The 23946-nt window shown below is 42.2% G+C and overlaps 1 protein-coding gene across 1 annotated transcript in view; it reads left to right on the top strand.

Annotated features, from left to right (window-relative positions):
- BMPR1A (bone morphogenetic protein receptor type 1A) overlaps positions 1 to 23946 on the top strand; it is an 80865-nt gene that overhangs the window by 39669 nt on the left and 17250 nt on the right. Inside the window, exons 3-4 of the mRNA XM_048505327.1 lie at positions 14136 to 14317; positions 21378 to 21540. Coding sequence (XP_048361284.1) covers positions 14251 to 14317; positions 21378 to 21540 — 230 coding nt within the window. The 5' untranslated portion in view covers positions 14136 to 14250. The remainder of the gene's footprint in view (positions 1 to 14135; positions 14318 to 21377; positions 21541 to 23946) is intronic.

Raw genomic sequence — 23946 nt, 5'->3', positions numbered from 1 at the left:
TTGAAGTGTCTGGCTACTATTAGACTTCAAATTTAGCATGAAAAGCTTCTGGTTTAAAGTTGTACCTTCTGCTGAAGGCTCCTTATTGAAATAAAATGTATCAGCTTTGAACATTGTTTCATCTGCTTTGTGAGATTTGAATGGTTAAAAATCTTACAATGCAGATTAATTACTGACAGGCAAAATGCCAATATGGTTTTATTACCCGTACATACTCGAGTATAAGTTGACCCGAATATAAGTCAAGGCACCTAATTTTATCACAAAAACTGAGAAACTTCTTGACTCGAGTATAAGTCTACGATGGGAAATGCAGCAGCTACTGGTAAATTTCAAAAATAAAATAGATACCAATAAAATTCAAGAAGGTATCTCACTGGTTGTAAGAGAAGTTGACTAAAAGCAGTCTTCATGATCAGAGGACGAACAGGATGAAGGCAAGAAGGGAGACCGCCTGGCTGCTTCATGGCAAAGACTGTGAGTACCCACAAGGCCTCCCTCAAAAATGGCTCACTAGAATTTTAAAAATGGCATTAAGCAAGGCAGTTTTTAAAGGAAGCAGATAACTGTTTGCTAGCACCACCTTGTGAACAGTGTACGCTTTTATCCTTGCATGTTCAGGGACATATTTTATTCAAAGGTAAGATTTAGCCATTAGGAAGATCTAGTGTCTCTTTGTCTCCTACCACACTTGCTAAATTGCACAGAGGGTATTTCTGTCCTTAGAACTGTAAGACCCTCTCTTTTCAGCTTTAAGTTGTACTGCTTTACAGAGAGGAATTTGCACAAAAACTCAGCTTGACCTGATTTACTAGTAACAAATCTTGACTTGCATTTTGCAGTCTTTAAACGCTACAAATGCAATGAAATCTCTCTCCAAGAGGATGCCATGCCTGTCAGAACACAAATTTCAAGGGCACAGAGTAATACCTAACACAGCATTCAGAGCCAATGGAGCAACTCTAATTGCAAAGACTGTGGCAAAAGAGAATTCTGAATTTAATACTCAAAGTTGGATGCAGGCAAAATGCTTCTGCCACAGCTGGTGTGATCTCCTTTCTCGGTGTGCCACAGCTCCGGTGGCCATCTTGGAATTACCGCATATACTTGACTATAAGCCTAGGGGGGCTTTTTCAGCATTAAACAAAGTGCTGAAAAAGTCAACTTATACTCAAGTATATACGGTATATTTCACTTTTAGGAATGTTTTGTATAATGTGTTCAGCCTTTGAAGAGGCAGACATCATCTTTGTGCACTATACAATTACAGATGATAAATACCATCCAGCAGGAGTTTTATTTAAGATGTTACTTGTTTCTGAAATATTCAGTTTTGCATCCAAGTTACCTTCTAACATTTCTTGCAACCAAACACTGGAAACTGGAAACCCAGTTCAGCCCCAAAAGAACATCCACTATTGTATCAAACGTGAGAAGATGAATTCTTAATTCTATTTCTGTAGCATATTAGCATCATTTTGAATGGTAAAAATCAGTTGTGTCTACAGAAGATTGAGCAATAAATTGGATGTGTTCTGAATAAGCCTTTCTGTCATTAGTACCATTCAGCAATTAACCAGCAGTAGGAGCTCTAGCAACAGAGTTACGTTCATAGTGTTGTGTCTTTTAAAAATGTATTGCATTTTCTGGAGCCTGCATTGAGGGCAGTAGCAAAATGCTGTATTTGAAAAAAAAAACACCAGAACAAAGCCATCCTGGTACAACTATATACAATACTTCCACTTTCAGTATTTTGGAATTTATTCTGACAAAGTGATTTTTCCAGAAACAGACATCAAAAATACCCCATGGAAAGCTCTTTGCTATGTAGTGAGGTTTCCTTGCATTTCTGTATTTACAGGCAATTTTATTTATTTTATTTATTTATTATTTAAATTTATAGACCGCCCAATCCCCAAGGGGCTCTGGCAGTCCACTGCTACTTTGCTTTGCTCACTGAAGTGTGCTGGGCCTCTGCTTTTCCTGGTTCTCTTAATTCTGTATCAACTCCTTTTTAAAGGCACACAGTCACAAGATTGCTGGCTTTACGAAAGCTCTTTAAATTGCTGTTATATTGACTTTGCTGTTAAATTGCTGTTATATTGATATTGCAGCCCCTTTCCAAAAATAATCCTCCCCCCAAATAAAAAAGGCAAAGCAATTCCTTGGACCGCACTTTTCTAAAGAAGGGAACGTGTCCAGGAATTGATATTCTCCCCCCACACACACACGCACACACAAACACTTCCTGCTGCTGCTGCTATGGGTGGACAGAAAGGTTTATTATTTTGATATTCCTTTTTATTTTGAAATTCCTACATTAGATCTGCACCGTCACATGCTTCCTGCCACTCCTGTAGTGTGTGTGTGTGTGGGGGGGGGAGATTCACACCATCCCTGGGAAAGGGCGGGGCTGAGTGCACAGAGCAATTGGGTGTATGGCGAGACAAACCACTCTCTGGTATTATTATATCAAAATATTATATCAAAATATTGATTTGAGATTGATTTTGAGGCTAAGCCTGTGGAGAGTATGAAAAGTGAAATCAGGCTCCAGAAAATACATCCATACAAGGAATCATGCAGTGATGGACATTCACCTTTCAGCATGGCACATCAACCAATGTCAGAAAGGGTTTCTAGACCCATGTGATAATGAATTTACTCTTGAAAAAGAGTTGATTTTTATACTCTTCTTTTTTTTCTACTGTAAGGAGTCTCAAAGCAACTTGCAATTGCCTGCCCTTCCACATACACCTCCGCCCCCCACCCTGCAGCAGGCACCTTGGGGATGAGAGAGAACTGTCACTAACCCCAGGTCACCCGGCAGGCTTAATGTGGAGGAGTAGGGAATCAAACCTAGTTCTCCAAATTAATGCAAGTCTGCCAAAGAGATTAATTCCAAGCTTACTCGCTTGCCCAAGTGGACTGTCTGCTAAAAATCAGGGCATACTCCACAAGGGCGCAGTCAGCTTCCACAGCACTTTGGGACCATGTGAGCATTTGATATATGTACAGCCAGTCATGTAGCTACCATGGGGCGGGGGGAGCGCCGCACCCCAGATGTGCCCTGTTGGGGTCACATTCCTCTCCTTTTCCCCCTTGCCAGGCCCAGCAGTGGCCACTGCTGCGTGCCCCTGCCTGGACCCTCCCCACTAGCCAGGCCCAGCAGCCTGGTGCAGCCTAGCAGGTGGCCCAGCCAGGCTGCTTTTTCAGTTGGCTGCTCTTTGCAGCTGGCTGAACTAAGGTAAGTGGAAACCCTGCAAGTGCCTTCCCCCCCCCCCCGCCCCTGCACACACATAGCAACATAGTCCTCTCAGTTGACGTTTGTGAAGCATTATGCCATTGGCATTGACTCACATCAGGAAGCTGCGGTAGGGAAAGAAGTGTTGCAAACCATATTTAAATTGTAAGCCACACCTTACTTCCTTTTCTTATTAAGCTTGCTACTCTCCCAATGTGGGTTCGCACAGAGAGGCACCGAAGATGAAGAACATTGCATTTACCTGTAACTGTTGTTTATTGAGTAGTCTTCTGTGCATACACACATCCCTGTTGTGGGCTTCAATTCAAATATAATTAACTATCAGTAACTTTGTGAGTAGGAATTAGCGGAACCCATGGTGTCTCCAGAAGGACTGAGGGATGGGCTCCCCCCCTTCTCACATGACCATTGGGTGAGAATGTTGCTGCTTTTTCAGTTGGGAGGGGATGGAGCCCTCTAGTGAGCAGGAGCCTGAAAAGCTTGAAATTTATTTCCATGGCAGCAAGTGCAGTCCCAATGTGTGTATGCACAGAAGACCACTAGATGAACAACAGTTACAGCAGTGGTTCTCAACCTTCCTAATGCCGCAACCTTTTAATACAGTTCCTCATGTTGTGGTGACCCCCAACCATAAAATTATTTGTGTCTCAGTTCCTGGTCTTAAGCAACCCCTATGAAAGGGTCGTTCGACCTCCAAAGGGGTCGCGACCCACAAGTTGAGAACCGCTGAGTTACAGGTATGTGCAGTGTTGGTCTCCAACTCTTAGTAGCCATGCCACACTGGCTCTCAGAAAAGGACCTGGAGTTGTTGTTTTTTATTCCAATTCAGAGGTATCTGCAATTTGTCAGCAAACCTGAATGGAACCGATAAAGTTGCTAAATATCTGACATGGCGATTATAGAATTTTAAAAATACTCTGTAGTGTAGTTATAAATGGGAAAGGTAGAACCTTTTAATTTGACATTATTAATGTTAAACTAATCCCTGCAGACTTGACAGTTGAGTAGGGAGCAGCCCAATCTCCTAGCCATTTCCCATTGCTCTTTTAAACACCAATCTGAAGCACTATCCTTAAACTTGCTTTTTTGTGATTTCTATTACTAAGTAAACTTTTGCACTTTTTGTTATCAGATAGCAAGGTTTGTATATTTGTAAGGACAAGTTCTGAAGCTGGCTAAGTGACCTTGAGCTAAGAACTAGTCAGTCTTAATTTCTCCCTCCCCCCTCCCCCCATCTAATGTACCTCACAAGGTATGAAGATAAAAAGTAAGAGAGATAAATTATATGATACAAGTTGCTGTAGGTAGACCTTTCATTTACAATTTAAAGCAAGTTTGTTTGAAATTGAAGGTTCAAATAATTAGGACTGGGTTAGATAGCTAGTGCATCAGAAAGTCTTGAAAATCACCTTTTATTTACTGTCTGTTGAATCCTGTGATTCCATGTCACTAGTGTTGGAGCTTTCCTCTAGTAGATGAAGCTTCCTCCTCTGGGATACAACTTTTCTGCTGGAGAAAGAATCCTTGCCCCCTAGGAAGATGCCACCATTTGTAGAAGAGAATCATAGGAAAGAAATGCCACATGACATCTCATATTCTCCTTTGGAAACCTCTGTTGTAGCTACTCGCTTGTAAAGTGTTATTAAAATTATTATATTAAAGTACATTTTATTATACTAAAACATGAACAGTAAACAGATTGAAATTGACTAGAATAAAAGAAAGTTTGACATAGTAATCAAAAAACAACCCCATGTTTGTTCAAATTGAACTGAAGAACCTAAGCTGGTTGTAAAGCAGATCTAGTAGGGAATTGTAGATTTTTTCCAGTCTCAGTAATGTTACCCAGTGGAATGGGGATTTGGTAGTAATGCTTACAAACAGCAGAAATTAAAGAAGCAATAGAAGGATAGTGCATAAAGTCCAGTTATTCAGCCAGAGTCACTGATATTTTGCTTGCTTCTAGATGCCCATCTACCATTAAAATATTTAACTCCAACTGGAAGGCCTTTGTTCAGTGGTCTGGAGGAAGAATGTTTCTCCTGCGCTCTCATGTATAGGTTGCAGCCCTGGCCACAATAGTGCCTTACTACAAGGCCACACCATTACCTAGACACTCGGACATCCAGCGATGCCTCAAGGAAATAGGTCAGATACAAGCGCCTCCTGCACACAAGTTTCCTATGTGGAGGCCACACACGATCCTATCATCCCTAAACAAACCACCATTCAAACCTGTTCAGTCCATTCTGCTAAGATGGTTGCACATCTAACTTTAGCCAGGGGAGTTTCAAAGATTGGGGCACTATCCATCAAGCAGGAGTTCTGCATTTTTATCCAGAAAATGTAGTCTTACAGAGTGATCCAGCCTTCAAACCACAGGTTGCTTCAGAATTCCATCTTCAGCAGAAGTTAGCGTAGGAGAGGCAGAGTCCACAGACCTGGACCTGTATGTTGGGTATCCTAAATGCCCTTTATCCCCAATACGTTTTCAGCTTTAGGTGGGATCATCGGCCAAGAGCATCAAAAGCTTTGGAGTGGGTGTCACCAATGTGCTGATGACCCCCAGCTTTATATCTCATTATCCAGGTCTTCAGAGGCAGCTGTGAAGCTCCTGGGCCAGTGTCTTCAAAACTGAAGACTACTCCAGACAAGATGGAAGTGATGCTGCTTGAGAAGGCATAATGTTTGGCTGATTTGTTTTGCCAAACTAAGAAGGGGTTAAGCTTTCTGTGATAGGGCAAGTTAAGAGCAACCTGCTCTTTAGCCCTGCCTTGGTGGATTAGCAGGTTGGTGCTGTTGCTAGGTGTACCGCCTTTTAGTTACATCTGGCTTGTAATCTGCCTCCTTATCTAGATCCTGCTGACCTGGTTGTGCTGAATCAAGCAACCATAACCTCCAGATTGGGTTGCTCAAACGCATTCTACTATGTAGGGCTGCCTTTGAAGGCATTTTAAAAGCTCTAGGTGGTACAGAGTATTGCAACAAGACTCCTCTCTGATCAGCCATTCAGAACACAAAATTCCAGCTGTTGTTCCATCAGCTGTATTGGCTACTTAAAAGCCCATCACAACCCAGAACTACTGAACCTAATTATGTACTATACTTGTTGCACCTATCATGTTTTTGAGACAGCCTCCTGCATAAGGAGTCCTCCCTTAGAACTGTCCTTACATCAACATCAAGATTATGGAACAATATTGTGTGGATACTTTGAGAAAAAAACCCTGTAGTTTGAATGCCAAACAAGAGCAAATCCTCAAGTGTGGAAGAACTATACTAAATGCCTAACCCTGTTAAGTCATATGAATTAATCTAGAAAAAAAGTCATTCAGATTCCATCAATTCAAATAATAAAGTTCAATTTATCTGTTTGACTTATTTCTTTAATATGGCTAATCAAATTAGATGCCTTGAGATATGCAATTGAAACAGATGTTATTCAGTTAGTCCCAGCAAATTGGCTGTTAATGCAGCTTAAAAGTAATCAACTTTAAAAAAAAACTTATGCAAGAAAGAAAAAGTCAAAATCAGATAAAGCAGGTGTTCAGAGCAGCCGAAACAAAGGTAATAGTATATTTGTATAATTCATGTAAGGTTAATTTTAGTTACCCTAACACATAGTGTGTTCAGTGTAATGTGGGACAAGGTCAACTAAGAGAATGGTTAAGATAATTCAAAGCAAAGCAATCTCCAACTTTAGTTAAAGAGAAATGAAAGAAAAAAAGAACAACAACAAAAAAGATGTCTAGAAAGGTAGCTTGATAAATCTGGAGTAATTTAAAAAGAACTGTCCATCAATCTGGGTTGAGCAAAGAAGATTATTCATCCAGGATCCTCAACAGGGGAATGTCTGCTTGAACTTGGTTGAATCAGATAATTAGATCTAAGTATGTCCATTGCAAAAGAAGATGGTTAGTTCATGCAATTTAGGTCAGAAGTATTCATTTCAATGAACTTACCAGCCCTGCAAGAGTTGCATATTGCTTAACTTTATACTTCATCCAGAAAGGATCGAGTCTACTTTACAACCATAGTCACCAGATGTGGTTGCTGGGTTTAAATAGGTAGTGGAAGCCATCTCATCCTAACAATGCTGCTGGCCCTTCTGCCTTCCCATCTCAGTTTGTGTGGCATCCCAACTGGGGAAATGGAAGGATTTGGAGGACCTTTTGCCATTCTTTTTCTTCCTGATCCTGATCTGTTTTCTTTAAAAATATAAATAAAGCAATGTTTGGAAATGGACCGAATTTTATTTCCTGTCACACAACACACTTACACTAAGTCGGATCTATCTAGCTCAGTACTTTCTGTTCTGGCTGACACCAGGTCTCCAATGTCCCAAAAAGTGGTCCCTCCAGCCCTGCTGTTTGAGACTTTTTTGATTGGCTAGAGATTGAGCTTGTGATCTTGTGTATGCAAAGCACATGATCTGCCATGAGCTATTGCCCCTCCCCAAGGAATCACAAAATACTACATGCATGTATGTACGCAAACACACACCTGTCCCAAAGAGTTGATGGTTTGTTGTATTTGTATCCATTTGTATATCTTCCAAGAAGCTTAAGAGAAGCATTTGGTTTTGCAGCCTCTCTGTGAGATAAACTAAGGTGTGAGATAGCGATTGACCCGAGACTGGCCTTTTGTCATTCCCTCACCCAGTTGCAGCATTATAATTAGACACCAGATTGACCCCTATGGCACCCCATAAAGAGTCCTGTTACTTCATTGTTTTCCTATCATTATCTCCCATGCACAGGGATGGTTTGCCATTGCCTGCCTCTGCATAGGAATCCTAAGCTTCTTTGGTGGTCTCCCATCCAAGTATTAACCTGGGACAACCCTGCATAGCTTCTGAGATCTGACAAGATCATGCTCTCTTGGGCTATCCAGGTGAGGTTTTCTCTGCACCCAAATTGCTGTTCCTCCTGTGCTCATACATCCTTAACAATCTTTCCAACTTCTCATATGAAGGTTTTATCTTGTTGCAGCCTTTCCTGTTCCTCCAATGGCCAGAAATAATCACCATCCAGATTGTCTGGAGGCAGTCACCATCACCTGGCCGTGAAATGTCAAAACAGCCATGGTACTTTTTACTGTATTCTTCTCCAAGGACTCTTCTGAGTCTATAGGTCACAGCAAGGAAACTGCAAATCTCTGGCAATCTAAGGGACAATATGGCCTTGCCCGAATGATTTCTCACACTTCTGCAGAGAGTCACCTCTCTGTCCAGACTTTTCTCATTGTGTTCCTGACAGCAGCTTTTTGTTGTTCTGTTGCTCAGGAGAGGAATATTTTTAATTTGTTTTTATCATTAGACAGAGCAGAGCAGCAGCATTTTCAGCTGGCAGGGACTTGGATCACATGCTTTTTGCTAGCACACGGTGTCAGAGTGATACAGCATGAAGAAAAGGTACCAATTCAGAAGGAAATTTGCAAAAGTGTTGACATAGCAAGGGAGAACTGGAGAGAAGTTGCACATTTCAAGATGGAAAGACTCCGTGTGTAGTCGTTTTGAATATGCAAAAAACACTGAACTCTCTTCAAGATGGAAAGGTTATGTGTGCAGTCTTTTTGAATATGCAAAAACACTGAACTTTTGAGTGGTGACTTTGCTTCAGTTGTAGATAAAAAACACCCACCCCAGTTTGAATCCATGAAGACTGGGAAGGCAAGAAACATGTGTCTCAAGCCTAGTTCTTGAGGGTGGGATGCTGAAAGTACCGACAAACTCCTTGATACTACATTCAGATGTTCCCATTCTTTGTGACCTGTCTTGCCACTTTTGATAATTTGATCACTTTGAGGTTGTACACGCAGGCTGTTTGCCCCAGTTTCAGTGCTGTTGGGACTTTGATGTTACTTTTCGTGCACTTTCCTGGATTCTCCCAGTTTTTCTGCGTTTGTTCCAGATCTTGTATTTCTCTCTGATTTTTTTTTAAGTTGGGGTGATTGACAGGTGATGGGAAAGTGTAGATCTTTTCTGGTCCCATCCTCATAAGTGCCAGTTTCCCCTCCCACCAGAATGTGCCGCTTGCAACTTTGTCCTCAGAGCTCTGCAACTAAAAGGGCTAGACTAGAGGAAGGGTTGCCAACCTTTTGTTTGAGAGCCACTCCTGAGTAAAGGAAGATACTCTGAACCCCCTGCCCCGCGCATGACTGTTACTCAGTTCTAGGAACAGAACGTGGACTGGGCAGAGCATCAGAACCGAAGCAGTCAGCTAAGCAACATAGGAAAAACAAGAAATGAAATTAGATCTTTAAAAACAGGCTACAGCAAATATTTTTGTAAAATTTCTTGGTTTTTTTTAAAGCATGGACAGGCTACTGTTCAGTGGCCTGTGACCAACCTCCTAGAAACTCTTGGCCTCTTAAAAAAAAAAAAAGGAAGCTGGGAAACTAGACTGTTACTGCAATATAGTGTTGTAATGCTGTAACACTGATGGAAAGTGCTGTCAAGTCGCATCTGACTTGTGGCAACCCTGTAGGGTTTTCAGGGCAAGAGATATCCAGCTCTACCTCTACTCCTGTAGCGTTACTGCCTTCGACCCTCTGAAAGTCTTTTCTTCCTTCTCTAGCTCTTCCCCCTTGCCGCCCTTAGATTGAGTCTTCCCTCCCAGAATATGTGTGGGATACTGTTGCTTTTTCTTCAGATCCTCTACAAAATCTGTCTTTTCAAGCATTGCCCCTTATTCTCATTCTGTACTGAAACGGTCTAAGTGCACATAATTGGAACAAATGTGCCTTCTCCCTCTGCCCACTCCAGCCTCCATGTCCACAGCCTTCTCTCCTATGTCAAATTTAGGGTATTAGTTATGTGGTGCAATAATCTGCCGTCCTGTATCTTTTAAAGTGCCTTGCACATTGATGATACTATATAAATAATTATACGTAATTACTGTCCTTCTTTTGGGCCTTGGGGATTCCCCACCTGACTTTCTACTGGTCCTAGAACAATGTCTGCAGAAGATTCCTGGCAGCGTGTTATTTGATATTTCAAATTAATTTTAGTGATTAGATACACAGCTTAATTCCTTATATTGGAAAGGTTGATATCATCATGTCTTTTAGTTCCATAATCCCAGCAAGTGACACCTCCTGCCCCTGTATTGGGAAAGGAGATGTAAGGCTAGGAACTGTGTGTGTTTAATGCATGCTAATATATCTCAGCTGAAAATGACAGGTTTGCACCTAGCATATTTAGTAGAACTGTGGATACGTTGCAGTAATATCTAGGAAGCAAAAAAGAAAATAATTTTTAATTCTGCACAGGAAATTCTGTGTCAGTTAGCAAAGAAAGAGTAAGTCTTACTTTAAAAAAAAAAGAAACCCCATTATTTTGTAAACCCCATTCATTTGATTACTGATTGCGGGGATGTTGTATTTTATTTCAAAATTGACTCCAGTTCAGACATAATCCTCCAGTTCAGACTATGCATATCTATCAACATAAATCAAACCAGGATTTTTTTGCCACCTTACTTGTTCGTTCAGAGTTAGAAAGCATAGAATTTGGGAGATGACACACAATAAAATGAAGATAGCCTTGTGTACTGTGGCATCTCACATAGATTTGCGCAACCAATCCCCTACATCCCTGAGAAACTGTCTTCCAGATTCAACAGAGACTGTCCTCTTGTATAGCCTGCATTGAATTTAAACAGTGACAACCTGTAGATGGGTCACTTTGTGCCTCCATTGGAACTCTTTAGGGATTTTCAAGGCCAAAGTGTGAGTATCTTTTAGTAGTGAGGCAAGGCTTCTCTGTATTTGGGCAAACTGCACATGGCCAAGGACAATCAAGGTACCTGATATATTGGTTGTTGACATGGGGAATCATCAGTAACTTAAGTTAGTGTGCAACAGGAAAAGAGCAGGAGCATGCAAGAAAAACAGTTTAGCACAAATACGTCCTAGTGGGTTATATATCGCGTGATTAAATCCCAGGTTATCAACCTATCCAGTTTCTAGGAGAAAAAGCTACCAAGTTGGGTCATGAATGCAGAAAAATCAGAAATTGACAAGACAAAAAAAAACTTGCTTTAATGTCAGAGAGCTGGTGTGTTGTACACAGACAGGATACATTCTGCATAGACCAAGTTCCAGGAATCCATCTATTCACGGATAGGTTTTTTCACTGCAGTGATTCTGTTTCTTGTACTGAGGAAGCTGCTTTTGTCTCTTCATTACTAAGAAGTCACAGATGTGTGAAAAGTAGGCCACAGGTCGAAGGCTGCCCGCCCCCTGCGTGGGCAAATTGAAAATGACAGACACCCCTAAGCTCTGCGGGTAATTTGCCTCCATGTTAAATGCTTGTGAAGCACTAATTAAAATGAAAAGTTCTTGAGTCCTGCCAACAGACAGATTGAGTTATTTATGATAGAAGCAGCCACCAGCAGTAATTGCAGCACATCCTTGAACAAATACAAGTTTTTTTTTCATTCAGCAGCAGCGCCAGGCTGACAGGGGTGAAGGGGTCATGCCCGCTCAAGCAAGAGGCCAAAGAGAGGCAACATCAGTGTTCTTGCTAGCTCACAATCCCTTATGTATATTAACTGTTTAAGTGTCCAAATTGTTGTTCGTTCCTTGGAGACCTAGTCAGTCTCTGAAGAAACTGCCTTGGGAGGTTGCCGCCACTGTGCATTTTAATATTGCCGTGTTTTCCCCATTCTGCTCTTGAAAGGTGATTATGCAATTTTAGCGCACTTTGACTGCCTTGCTTTGGTAAAAAGTAACTTTGGATGCTGTCTTGCATTCAGAAGGGAGAGCGTTTTACTTCTGGGTATTTGTTCACCTTTCAAAGCCATTTATATAATATGTAGATTTATTTGTTAGAATTAAATGGTTATTAATCATTTGTTGCAGTAGCAGTGACATTTGAAAGGGATGGGTTCTTTCTTAGAAAATCAAGTGGGTTCTTTAAAAAGAACCAGTATGTATCTGAAATAAGATCCAAATAACTATATAATTCGAACCGCTGAAAGTCCCTGATTAAGTTTTGTATGTGTGTGAGAGGGTTTGTATGTGTGTGACAGAAAGAGAGGGTGTTAGATGTTGGATGCTCTCAAATGTTTTCAATAGTCCACTAAAGAGCAATAACTTTTCTAGAAGGGGGATAGAGGTGCAGTGAATAATTATACAGTAAGTATAAAGCTGTGTTTGAAATAATTGAAATATTTACTTCAATCTATAGATCCTCAAATCAAGAAACTGAAGCCATGAACATGCAAAAGAGATCTTTCTACAAACCTGAAGAAAGCCTCAGATTTGTAGCAAAATCTGGAATCTAAACCAAAAAGATATTGGGGGGTTAACCCCCCATAATGTAAGAAGTGACTGTAGCTTTCAGAAACAAATGCCCTGTTGGTGGCTGTTGGGATTGCTAGGCAACCACAACACTATTGCCAGCCTTGCTTTCTGTCAGTACAAGGCAGGAAGAGAGGGGATAGCCCTTTGCAGGTCTGTTTGGTCTTTGAGGGAAGATTTGCTGGGGTTAGGCCAAAAGCCACTACCGGCTACTTTATTCCATTTGATGTGTATGACTCAGCCCAGATTAGCTGCATGCTGCTGTTCAACAGCAGCCACCCCACAAAAGCCAGTGTGATGTCATGGTTAGCATTTCAGACTAGGATCTCAGAGACCAAGGCCCCTTCCGCACGGTGGCGGAAGGGGTCTGGTCGGCATAGATGACGCCGACTCGACCCCTCTGGGACCGTTCGCATGAACGGTCCCGGGACCTCCCAGGACCTACCTGTCCTGCGGCCCTCCGGCACGTCGCCGAGGCCAGGGGACACGCACCCCTGCCCTGCGCGACCGCTCCGGAGTCGCAGGGCAGAGGGGGCGTGTCCCCAGGCCTCGGTGACGCGCCGGAGGGCCGCAGGACAGGTAGGTCGCCCGGACACGGCGGGAGGGAAGGCGCCGTGGAGCCGCTGCCATTCGCACAGCAGTGGCTCCAAGCCGCCGTTTTCCAAAAACCTTGCTGGGCAAGCGAGGTTGGAAAATGGCGGCTTCACGCTGCTCGGGCGGAGCGAGGGCAGCGCGGCTGCGAAGCAGCTGCGCCCCCTGTGCGAACCGCTCCCTGGGGACAGCGTTTTTGCCGTCCCCAGGCCGCCATATTCCGCCCGTGCAGAAGGGGCCCAAGGTTCAAATTCCCACTCTGCTTTAAAAGTTCACTCTGTAATCTTGGACCAGTCAAGCATTCTCAGCCTAACATACTTGTTTTGAGAATAAAATAGAGAAGAGAATGATGTGAGCTGCTTTGGGTCGCCATTGTGCTGACAGATGGGGTATAAATGAAGTAAATGATATAGTTGAAAATAGGAGAAGTAAAGGGTGGGAAGGAAAGAATGAAGCAGGGAAAAGTGAGGATATAGGAGTTGCCCGGAAGAGGGAAAGAGGAATGATGTGGGGAGGGGGATACAGGAGTCGATGAGATGTCCCTTGCGAGTCATTGCTGGTTCCCAACTTCTCAGCTGGACCTGGCATATGGCATCCTGCCGCTTGGCCAGAGACTGGCATAAAAGGAAGCAAAAAAGGGGGAGGCTTTGGGGCTTTCAGGGAAGAGAAAGAGGAAATAGTGTAAGAGGGGAAAATGAGATGCCCCTGCAAATCCTTGTGGGTCACCTGCTTGTACTGTATAATACTGAAATTTTGGTTGCATAATAATCAGCTCTCAACGTATGCATTTTAAAATGATCTATAATTATAAAATCAATTTAAAAAGACTTATACTTTAGTCATGTTAATATACTTATGTGAATGCCAATGTCATTTTTGGATCTTGCATCTGGTCCGCTTGAGATGCTCTTCCTGTCTAGGCATTTGGCAGTTGGTCTATGTGTTCAAATGTTTGATTTCATTTGTTTTCCAGAAAACAAGCGGGCTTCCGAATCTGCCATCTGATTTCGCTAAAGAATCCGGCTTAAAACACAGCAGGGCGGCTTGCCAAGGGTGACAAGTGCAAAGGAGGGTTATAAATGTGAAAAATGATTTGTCTGCAAGTTTACATCAGAGTGCTGGGCTTCTGCTTCTTCATGGTTTCACAAGTTCAAGGTAAACTCACCTTTCTGTAATTTGACTTTTATACTTTGAAATGGATAAAATTAATGTGTGTGCCCATCATATTGTTGTTGTATTTTTGAACTGCAGGCTTATATACCGTATTTCTCCGAAAATGAGACAGGGTCTTATATTAATTTTTGCTCCAAAAGATGCACTAGGGCTTATTTTCAGAGGATGTCTTATTTTTTTCCATGATTTTGCGCCCCCCACGTGACCAGATCAGCTGCGCCAGGGAATCTATAACTAGGGCTTATTTTTGGAGTAGGGCTTATATTTCAAACATCCTCCAAAAATCCCGAAAAATCATGCTAGGGTTTATTTTCAGGCTAGGGCTTATTTTGGGGGAAACAATTGTTTTCTGGAACATGTGAACCTAAATGAGGGATTGTACAGATAAATACAAATGTGTATCTATTCACTAGGGGAATGTTTCACTACTGAGATTTATTTTGGGAAGGTGGCAGGAAGGATTTTTTTGATTGTGCCACATAATACATGTCAGCTGCAATCCTCAAACTGCCACCTACTCTCCATTCTCTGCTGGAGGTAGCCCACCTGATTAGTAGAGCCCCTGCATTTTCCATTGTAACGCCAGCTGTTTACAGTTGGTTCCCTGAAGAGGGGACTGCTGTCTTTCAACACTTTCAGGGAGTGGTTTAAGGGCATCTTATTTGCCAGAGCTTCTGGTGGGTTTAAACTTCAGCTGTCTTTGGGGGTGGTGTTAGGATTGTTATTTGGGATTTTATTTTGTTGGTATCAAATTGATTAAATAAGAATAAACCAATATTGTAAGATTGTGCATGCCATCAAAGGAAACCTCCAGTTTTACAAAAGGAAAACAGTGTAAGTTGAATACCTTGGTGATTTTCAAACTCCTTATCTGTGAGGCTTTTGCAGTGCACTAACTTGCTCACCATTTTCTATCTGATATTTTTAGGCGGCAGCAATTTGAGAATGCTGTGCATAAAATAATAAAATCTGATTTAGAATTTTTGTTATGTTTTAGAAATTTTAACAGGATTTTAAAAATTCATAACATTCTATAATATATATATATATATAAAAAATAATAACCACAAGTTAACTTTACAAGGAAAATGCAGAAAATGTGATTAGATTAATAGATTAGTGCACAAAAACATTATTTCCATTCTGTCTGTTCCAGTATCTAATAAATGGAATCAATTTCTGGGCCAAACATACTGATGGCAAAAGGGCAATTTATGCAACAAAATTTTTATCTGTTAGTATAACAGATAGTATTTTTCCATAATTTATATCTTATGCTGTCATTCAATATTAATGAATACACTGATCTTTGGATACAGCCTGCTGTTGGCTCATCCCTGACTTGGTGCAGCTGCAGGGAGAGAATCTTGCATGGCTGTCAAACCCACTGTTTGATATTTGGTTACCAAGCTGGGAGGGGGACATGTTCAGAATTGCTCTCGGTTTTGCAGGTGCTCTACTATCTAACAGTCTGGCCTTGAGAGGCTGCTGCTGAGACAGGCCTCATGTCTGGATTCTCTGTCTGGATAGACAGGCCTCATGTCTGTCTATGCTGCTGTGTTCCCATGTGGGCGTGGGACATATTATCAATCGCTTGGTGTACTTTTACTCAGATTTGTCTTTTTCACTGTATACCCTTTGATCCTTTCACCAGCCAGAGAGTTCTTTCCCCAGCCCAGCCAGAGTACCTCCAGACTGTCCTCCACTGTTCTACCTGGTGGCAGAAGGAGGACGTTGGCAGCAGCCACACAGGGTTGTTTAACTTTTGCAGTGCCCAGAGGAGGCCACTTTACGATGATGCCCTGCAGCTGACCCCACAGGACCCACTATGTGGGTACGGGCAGGGGCAGAGGAGACTGCCCCTGGACAGCCTCGTTGTCACCAGCTCTCTCACAGGGGCCTGCATCATCCTAAAGGGAAAGTCTCGTTTTTGGGATACAGTTGTAGCTAGCTGAATCTTTAGTTACTTTACAAAGAACTGCATGTCATTTGGATCTCAATAACAAATTTCTATTTCATTTGAACGGTGCTGGATTGCAAGGCTGGGTCCAGATTTTTGCAGACCCTGGTCAAGAGTGTTTAAACCAGGCTTCACTCTGGGACTGGTCATTACAGTCTTAGAATGCTGCTGCTATTCCAAGGTGCTGCCATTCCACACTGAGACATGTCATTCCAGTCCCAAAACACTCATGCTACACTCAGGGACTATCATTCCACTCTGTAGGCTGACATTCCATCCCCAGGGCAGTCTATCTGGGCCCAGAGACCTTCCAAAAGCCATTCTACATTTTCTTTTCAGTTTTTTTTTTTTTTGCGTGCTGTATTATATTTCACTGGAGCCGTTACAAATCATTTTGCATTTCTGGCTCCCAGCAGTCCTTCAGACCTGTCCCTTTGTTCCCAATGGGTAATCCTGTCTTTAATTTTTAGTATATCTTGCAGTAAATACACAAAATCCTCCCAAGAGCACAGGCGAGAAGGGGAGGGAGGCAGGGTGGGGTAGAGGGGAGTTGGGAAGAAGGCAATCCATTCCCTGCCTTCAGTAAATTCCTCCAGACTCCCTCCTTCACTGGCAAGAAGCAACTACTGTGAGTGATCCCACCAGCAACTCTTATTGGCCAGCTGGTGCCCAGCTACACCCACTCATGCTTACCACTCAAAGAAACCATTGCTGGATCCTAGTGATCCATCTAACTACCACCCAATGTTGAACCTTCTGTACCTGGACAAGGTAGTTGAGAGAGTTGCTGCAGACAAGTTCCATGCTGTCTTTGAGGACACTTCAGACTTCAACCCAGTTCAGTTTGACTTCCAACCTGGTCACGGGATGGAGACGCCGTTGTTTGCCCTCCTGGACTAACTCCATGGGCAGTTGGATCAAGGCGGGTCAATGTTACTGTTATTACTCGACCCAGTGTCAAAGTACGGGGTTGCAGTGGCTAGTCTGTTCTCCAAGGTCAGGGACGTAGGGAAGCACAAGCAGGGGGGATGTCTTCCGACACCAATGAGTAGGCAGAGTTGTAGAGGGAGAGTTTCTCTTCCTGATATTGTTTAACATCTATATTTGGCCCCTTGACCAGCTGGTCTGGAGTTTTGGGCTAGATGCTCACAGATATGCAGATGACATTCAGATTTATTTGTTGATGAAGATGGGTGGTTTAAAGTAGCAATTTTGCTCATTGGAACAACACCCTCATTTAGATCCCTGGTCCTCTGCTCTGGCTGTCCTCAACCAGTGAGCCAATGTGGTGTACTGGTTAAGAGCTGGTGGACTCTAATCTGGAGAACTGGTTTTAATTCTCCATTCCTCCACATGAGTGGCAGACCCTTATCTGGTGAACTATATTTATTTCCCCACTCCTGCACTCCTTCGGGGTGATATTGGTCTAGTCATAGTTCTTTGGAACTGTCTCAGCTCCACCTACCTCACAAAATGTCAGTTGTAGGGAGAGGAAGGGAAAGGAGTTTTTAAGCTCCCTTGAGTCTCCGAACAGTAGGGAAAGGAAGGGTGTAAATTAGTACTTTTCTTCTTCAGAGTCAGGGTTACTTTCTTACTGAGCCAAGTCACTAAAAATTCCAAAACTGTCAGCTGTCATTGAAAAGCTGAATGAAATGGAAACTTCAGGCATAAATGACAGTTCCATTGAGGACATAGAGAATTATGAAATCTGCATCTCACAGAAAAGGTTGTTGGTTTTAACATATTCTTCCAAACATGTAACTTCTCATTTCAAACATGTAGGTATGGTCCATAATTATAACTATGGAGAATTTTAAAACTTCTTTTCATTATTGTTGATTATTTCTTCTGCAGCTTTTTCTGTAAATATTTGGAACTTTTTCAGTGATAGCTGCCTTTTAACGCCAAATTTGCTTTAGTGCATCAGCTAATATAGCTATATATCACATTGCTGTTTCTAATGCACAGGAAGCCCAAACGGGAAGTTGTTAAGATGACTGGAAGGACAAGGCCTCCTTTTAAAACATGAATTGCTTCCTGTATAATTCACTTGGGTTGGTAATGAAACCAATCTAACTGAATCCTGTTTCGAAAAGACAATCGGTTGATCTAGCTAGCTTTTTCACTCAGTCTTGCCCAATTCTCCTTGCCACAGTTTCTGTCCCACATGGCTTTTGCACATGCAGGTTCCTTGATTCCCATCATAACCTTGCTGAGAGGTCAAATTGGACCTCTCTTTTCTTTTTCACCTGCAGAAAAGTTGGTTGTATCCAACACAACAGGTTTTTGATGGATCTGCAATTTATGACATGCATTTCTCACACAGGTATGAATAGCTGTAAAACGCTACAAAATGTTTGACCTTAGTTTTGATAGGGATCAGAGATAAATGTTGTTAAAATTATGCCATTAATGTTTAACGCATAATTTTTAATCAAATCACCACTCTGTGTGCCAGTGGGAATGCTTCCACACATTTCATATCAGGCCTCAAACCAAGGAAGTGGTATTAATACTACTACATCTAAGGCAGCAGCATAACAGTTTAAACATGTTCACATAGGTCCTTGAGAACTACAGTGATTCCAAGTTTTCCTGTAGGGTTGTTAAGTAGAAGGGACCAAGGCAAATGTGTGCTTAAGCTTTTTCTTCTTCAAACTGTAGATACTGTAATTTTCATACCCTTGAATGTTTGCTGTAACAGCTTCGATCCGATGCTGTGCCCACCACATGATGATAATTAAAGCGGTGTTATGAATTTTGATTTATAAATATTTAAGCATTACAGGAAGCTCAAATCAATGGGAGATATATTTAGGTACTTAGGAGTCTGAGTAGTTGCCTGGCTTGCTGCGGGATCAAGAAAGAATCCATATTAGGGCTGCACCTTACTGATAAGGCTGTGTTTTTCCTTTACTGAAAGGAACACTAGTTTTCATTCAGCACTTAGTCCGCTTGTATACCTTTTCTGCAACTTAGCTTTTAACTGGCATCTTATGAAGTAGCAGTAGTAGTAGTAGTAGTAGTAGTAGTAGTAGTAGTAGTAGTAGTAGTAGTAGTAAGTATAATTTATTACAATCACTGACCTAGAAAACAATACAAACATAAAATTCTGCTAATCTCCATCCACACATTCCTTTTTTAGCTAGTGGCACACTTCTATATCTGTAGTGTACATCCTTGGTTCTCAGTCGATAGTCTAGGACTCAGAAGTGGGTTGTGACATGCCTCCTTGGTGAAGCCTGAACCCAGGGGAGAGAGGATCATAATTGTGGATAAGTTGGCGTTTTCAACACAGAGTCACAATCTTCAACTGAGTTTTGGAACTCCAGCTGCTGGGTCATGTGCTCCTGTAATGATTTTTATGCTGCTTTTTGGAAGGACCTGCTGCGTGTGTGCATGTCTAGAGAGCAAAGGGCCATGCCTGGTAACCTCCCTTTGTGCAGCGACTGAGAGGAGCACCAGGTTGGCAAGGCAGGGTCACACAGCAGTGATGAGGACTCCTTTTCATCACAGGCAGGAATAGGAACACTCCCCCCAACACACATCCTCTTCCTGTCATGTGACTGTGATACCCCATGTTATCCTGTCATGTCCTTGCCATTCAGTATGTCCCATGCTGCCCTCTGAGGGATGAAGGTGGGACCTTGCTCTGCAAACATTGCAGATCTCTGATGCAAAGGTTATGGGAATTATCTGCAGGTAAAACAGGGAGCCCTGTGGTGCAGAGAGGTATGCTGCAGTATTGTACTCAAAAGCTCTGTTCACAACCAGAGTTCAATCCCAATGAAAGGTGGGTTCAGGTAGTTGACTCAAGGTTGACTCAACTTTCCATCTTTACGAGATTGGTGAAATGAGTCCCCAGCTTGCTGGAGATAAAGTATAGATGACTGGGGAAGGCTGTGGCAAACCACTCCATAAACATAGTCTGCCTAGTAAACATCATGATGTCATGTCACCCCATGGATCAGTAATGATCTAGTGCATGCACAGAGGACTGCCTTCACCATTACCTAAAACAAGGAAGATTGAGTGACCCAGTATGCATCTTTTCAATCTGATCCCCAAAATATACTTTAAATTCAACTCTGTTGAACTATAATGGGGCTTCTTATTGGTAAATAAAGTCTCATGCCAGAGCTTCTTCCAGACCTATTGCTCATGTAATGCTTTGCTTGGGAGTCTTCTTTGCACAGTGGGCTTGCAGAGGGCTATCCTTGCATTTCTCTGTTTACATGCGAGGAGGCTCTCCATCCTTTCCCCAGAGTTTTTCTGCAGAGAGCTGTCCAGACCTGGTTCTCTTAACTCTGTCCATCAAGTGATTTTTTAAGGCACTGGTCTAATTACACTGGATAGTCAAGACTGCTGGCTTAACCCTCTAAGCTGTCCTTATGTCGATATTACTGTTCCAAAAGTAAACCTCCCCTCTACCCCCCCATGAAAGAGGCAATGAAATTCCCTGGCCACAGTCTGCTAAAGAAGGGGACGTTCCTAGATATTCTCTCCCCCTCCTGTCCCTTCTACACAACACTTCCTGCTGCTGGTGCTGCTGCTTGTTATTTCCATGCTCTCTTCATATCAAAATATCAAGAGAATTAGAGGTCGCTGTTGTATGAGTGAGCTTCTTTTCTGTTACTTGAAGCAGCCGGCAACATGGGGGGGGGGGGGGGCGAGGGGGAAGGTGTGCAAAAAAAGTGGCGCGAGGAAGATAGAAGGCTGCTGTGGGTGGAGGGAAGATCTCCAGGGCAAAGCTGTCCAAATCTCTCCACTCTGGCTGCGAAGCAGATCAGACCCGTGCTAAAAGTGGTCTCGCTTGCTGCCGAAAGAAGGGAAAGTAAAAGTGGGTCTTGAGGAAACAGGTCCATACAAGAAATCTTGATGCAACAGACATATGCCCCCATCACGCAGCAAGCACATTGTGCGTAATCGGCCACGACATGCAATTGAGCTGTCAGATTTCTCAGAGAAGAGGGAGTCAGAGCAGGACAGTTGCAGAGATCCTTAGAGGGGCAACTCCTGCCTAAATGTCCACATCCTCCGTGCAAGTTAACCATTATATTCTTTTTTTCCCTCTCTGTGCAGGGAAGAATCTAGACAGCATGCTCCACGGGACAGGGATAAAGACTGATACCAGTCAGAACAAGCAGGAAGATGGAGTAACCCTGGCTCCGGAGGACACGTTGCCTTTTTTGGAGTGCTACTGCTCAGGGCACTGTCCGGAAGGTGCCGTCAATAATACATGCAAGTAAGTATTGTCACCAGAGAAGTAACTGTTCTCTCTTGGTGATGAGTAATGAACTGATAAAAATTAAGCTGCATTATGTGTTAGAGGTCATCAGCAAACCTACTCTGAGGTCAAATCATTCTCATTGATAACTTGTGAAGAGTATGGGACATTAATGTTGATCCCTGATCTCTGTAGTCTCTGTGAGTCTCAGCTTCTCAAGTAAATGCTCTGTCATTGAATTAACATCTCTCCCATTCTTTGTCATTAGCTAGTGTGGGAAATGAATTGTATGGCCTGATTTATGTGTGAGACTTCAGATGTGTTCATAGAATAAGAGATCCCAAACATTTCATTAGTTTCTTCTCTATTTCTCAGTTCCTCCTTCCTTCCTTCCTTCCTTTTGTTTTTTCTCTTTTATTGTCAGTTTAAATGACTTCTGAGAGTTTGATAGGGTCAGACTTTTGTTGCCTTACAGTTGTTGCTTTATATTGCCCCCTAGTGGGCAGATTTATGTAGTACAAGTTTAATTTTTGTGTGCATTTTCCTATTTTAAATGGAAAAACTGCCCAGTGATTCTGAAAGCATAACAAGAATTAAAAAGTGAACAATATCTAGCATACAAACTAAAAACTTAATAGACAACTAGTGATATTTATCACTCACAATTTCACTAATCCATAGTACAGATTTATCCGTCAATATAGATAAACAATATCTGAATTTCCTCAAACTTGTGCCCATCAGCAAAAAGACTCTCAAAAGAGATTTTTGTAGTCTCAGGAATGCTGAAAACTGATATATTATTTATGTCTGTTGATTGATGAAACCGTAATATGGTTTGTAAAAGATGTGAGGGATCAGTATTACTATTTGTCTGTTATGGGTTGTGTTTTTTAGTATTTTAGTTGAATTTATACTTCTTTCCCCCCTTCCCCCTTGCAAATAAATGATTAGTATCAAAGCCTTAGTTTTATACAAGCAGAATTTCAAACATATTCTGTACTTGAGAGCACTTCAGACTTTTCACCCTTTGCTACCTTTACCATCCCAGAGGTTTGGTAAGGGGGGGGGGGGAGCTGAAATTGGGGAGACAAAAGAAAACATTATTTGGACAGTAGTAAACAATCACAAAGGACTGCCAGCTTATTTTGGATATTAGTTTTTTTAAAAACATTTTACACTGAAAACACTGAACACTTTAATAATCTGTTATTGAGGGAAAATAATATATTAGCAATGTGTCTATACCATGAGAAAGAGTCATATGGGCCCTGGATCATGAAGGTAATTATCAGCACTTTGAATTGAAACCCTGCAACTTTTGAGTTGCTATAAAGGGCAGGTTGCCTTCAAGACTGTTACACTAATCTGGCCTAGGCGTTACAGTGGCATGGATCAGCATGACCAGATTGACTGAGTCTCACAAGGAGGATAATTGCTTAACCAACTGAAAGTGGAAAAGGCAGTCTTTGTTAGAGCTTGTATCTTTTTCTCCAAAGAGCAGCTGCAAATCTGGAAGCACTTCAAAGCTCTTGAAATGCTCAGATGTAAAAGGATAGTTTCAGGCCATCTAAAGAGGAAGAATTTGGATTTATACCCCCCATCCCTTTCTTTCCTGTAAGGAGACTCAAAGGGACTTACAATCTCCTTTCCCTTCACCCCCCCCCCCAACAACAAACATCCTGTGAGGTGGGTGGTACTGAGAGAGCCCCGAAACGCTGTGACTAGCCCAAGGTCACCCAGCTGGCGTGTGTTGGAGTGCACAGGCTAATCTAGTTCCCCAGAGGAAAGTTAGTCCCCTTTCAAACATCAGTTGAACCAACCAATATCATCTTTGTCTTGAATTCAGTTTTAGCTTCTTTTCCACTTGATCATTGCATCCAGGTAGCAGTTTAAAACAGAGACAGCTGAATCTATGGACTTACCTACTGCAGCCTGTGATAATACCTAGCCTCACATTTCAAGCTAATCTTGTTTAATGTTATCATTTAATATTTAGCTAAACAACTTGAGTGACAGAGTAGAATCCCGAGGCACCCCACAGTTGGTTCCAACAGTTGGTTCAGCATCTCCAGTGGAAAGACTATGACCTGTGGATCATATCCTAACAGGACTTAAGCAGCCATGATAGTTAAGGATCTGGTTTGAATGTGGATCCCTGCAATCCTAAAGTCTCAGTCCACTTCAGTCAAGGAGAATCTATTCAAGACCCAAAACTACCCTTAATCATTTTTGCAGGACAAGATTTAGCCAACTCACCAGAGTCAGAGAAGAAAACTTTCTTTGCCACCATCATTCCTTCCTCATAGACCTGTAACGTGTGCCGTGTCTAAATCAACTTTAATCTTCCCCTAGCACTGTTCTAGAAGTATCTCAACTCCATTGTAAACCAAGGTTGGAGATCCCCTGTGGGGCTGGAGTCAA

This window comes from Sphaerodactylus townsendi, linkage group LG08, assembly GCF_021028975.2.
Source record: "Sphaerodactylus townsendi isolate TG3544 linkage group LG08, MPM_Stown_v2.3, whole genome shotgun sequence".
Lineage (NCBI taxonomy): Eukaryota > Metazoa > Chordata > Lepidosauria > Squamata > Sphaerodactylidae > Sphaerodactylus > Sphaerodactylus townsendi.
The sequence above is the reverse complement of the archived record's forward strand: the minus strand, read 5'-3'. Positions and strand labels throughout refer to the sequence as shown.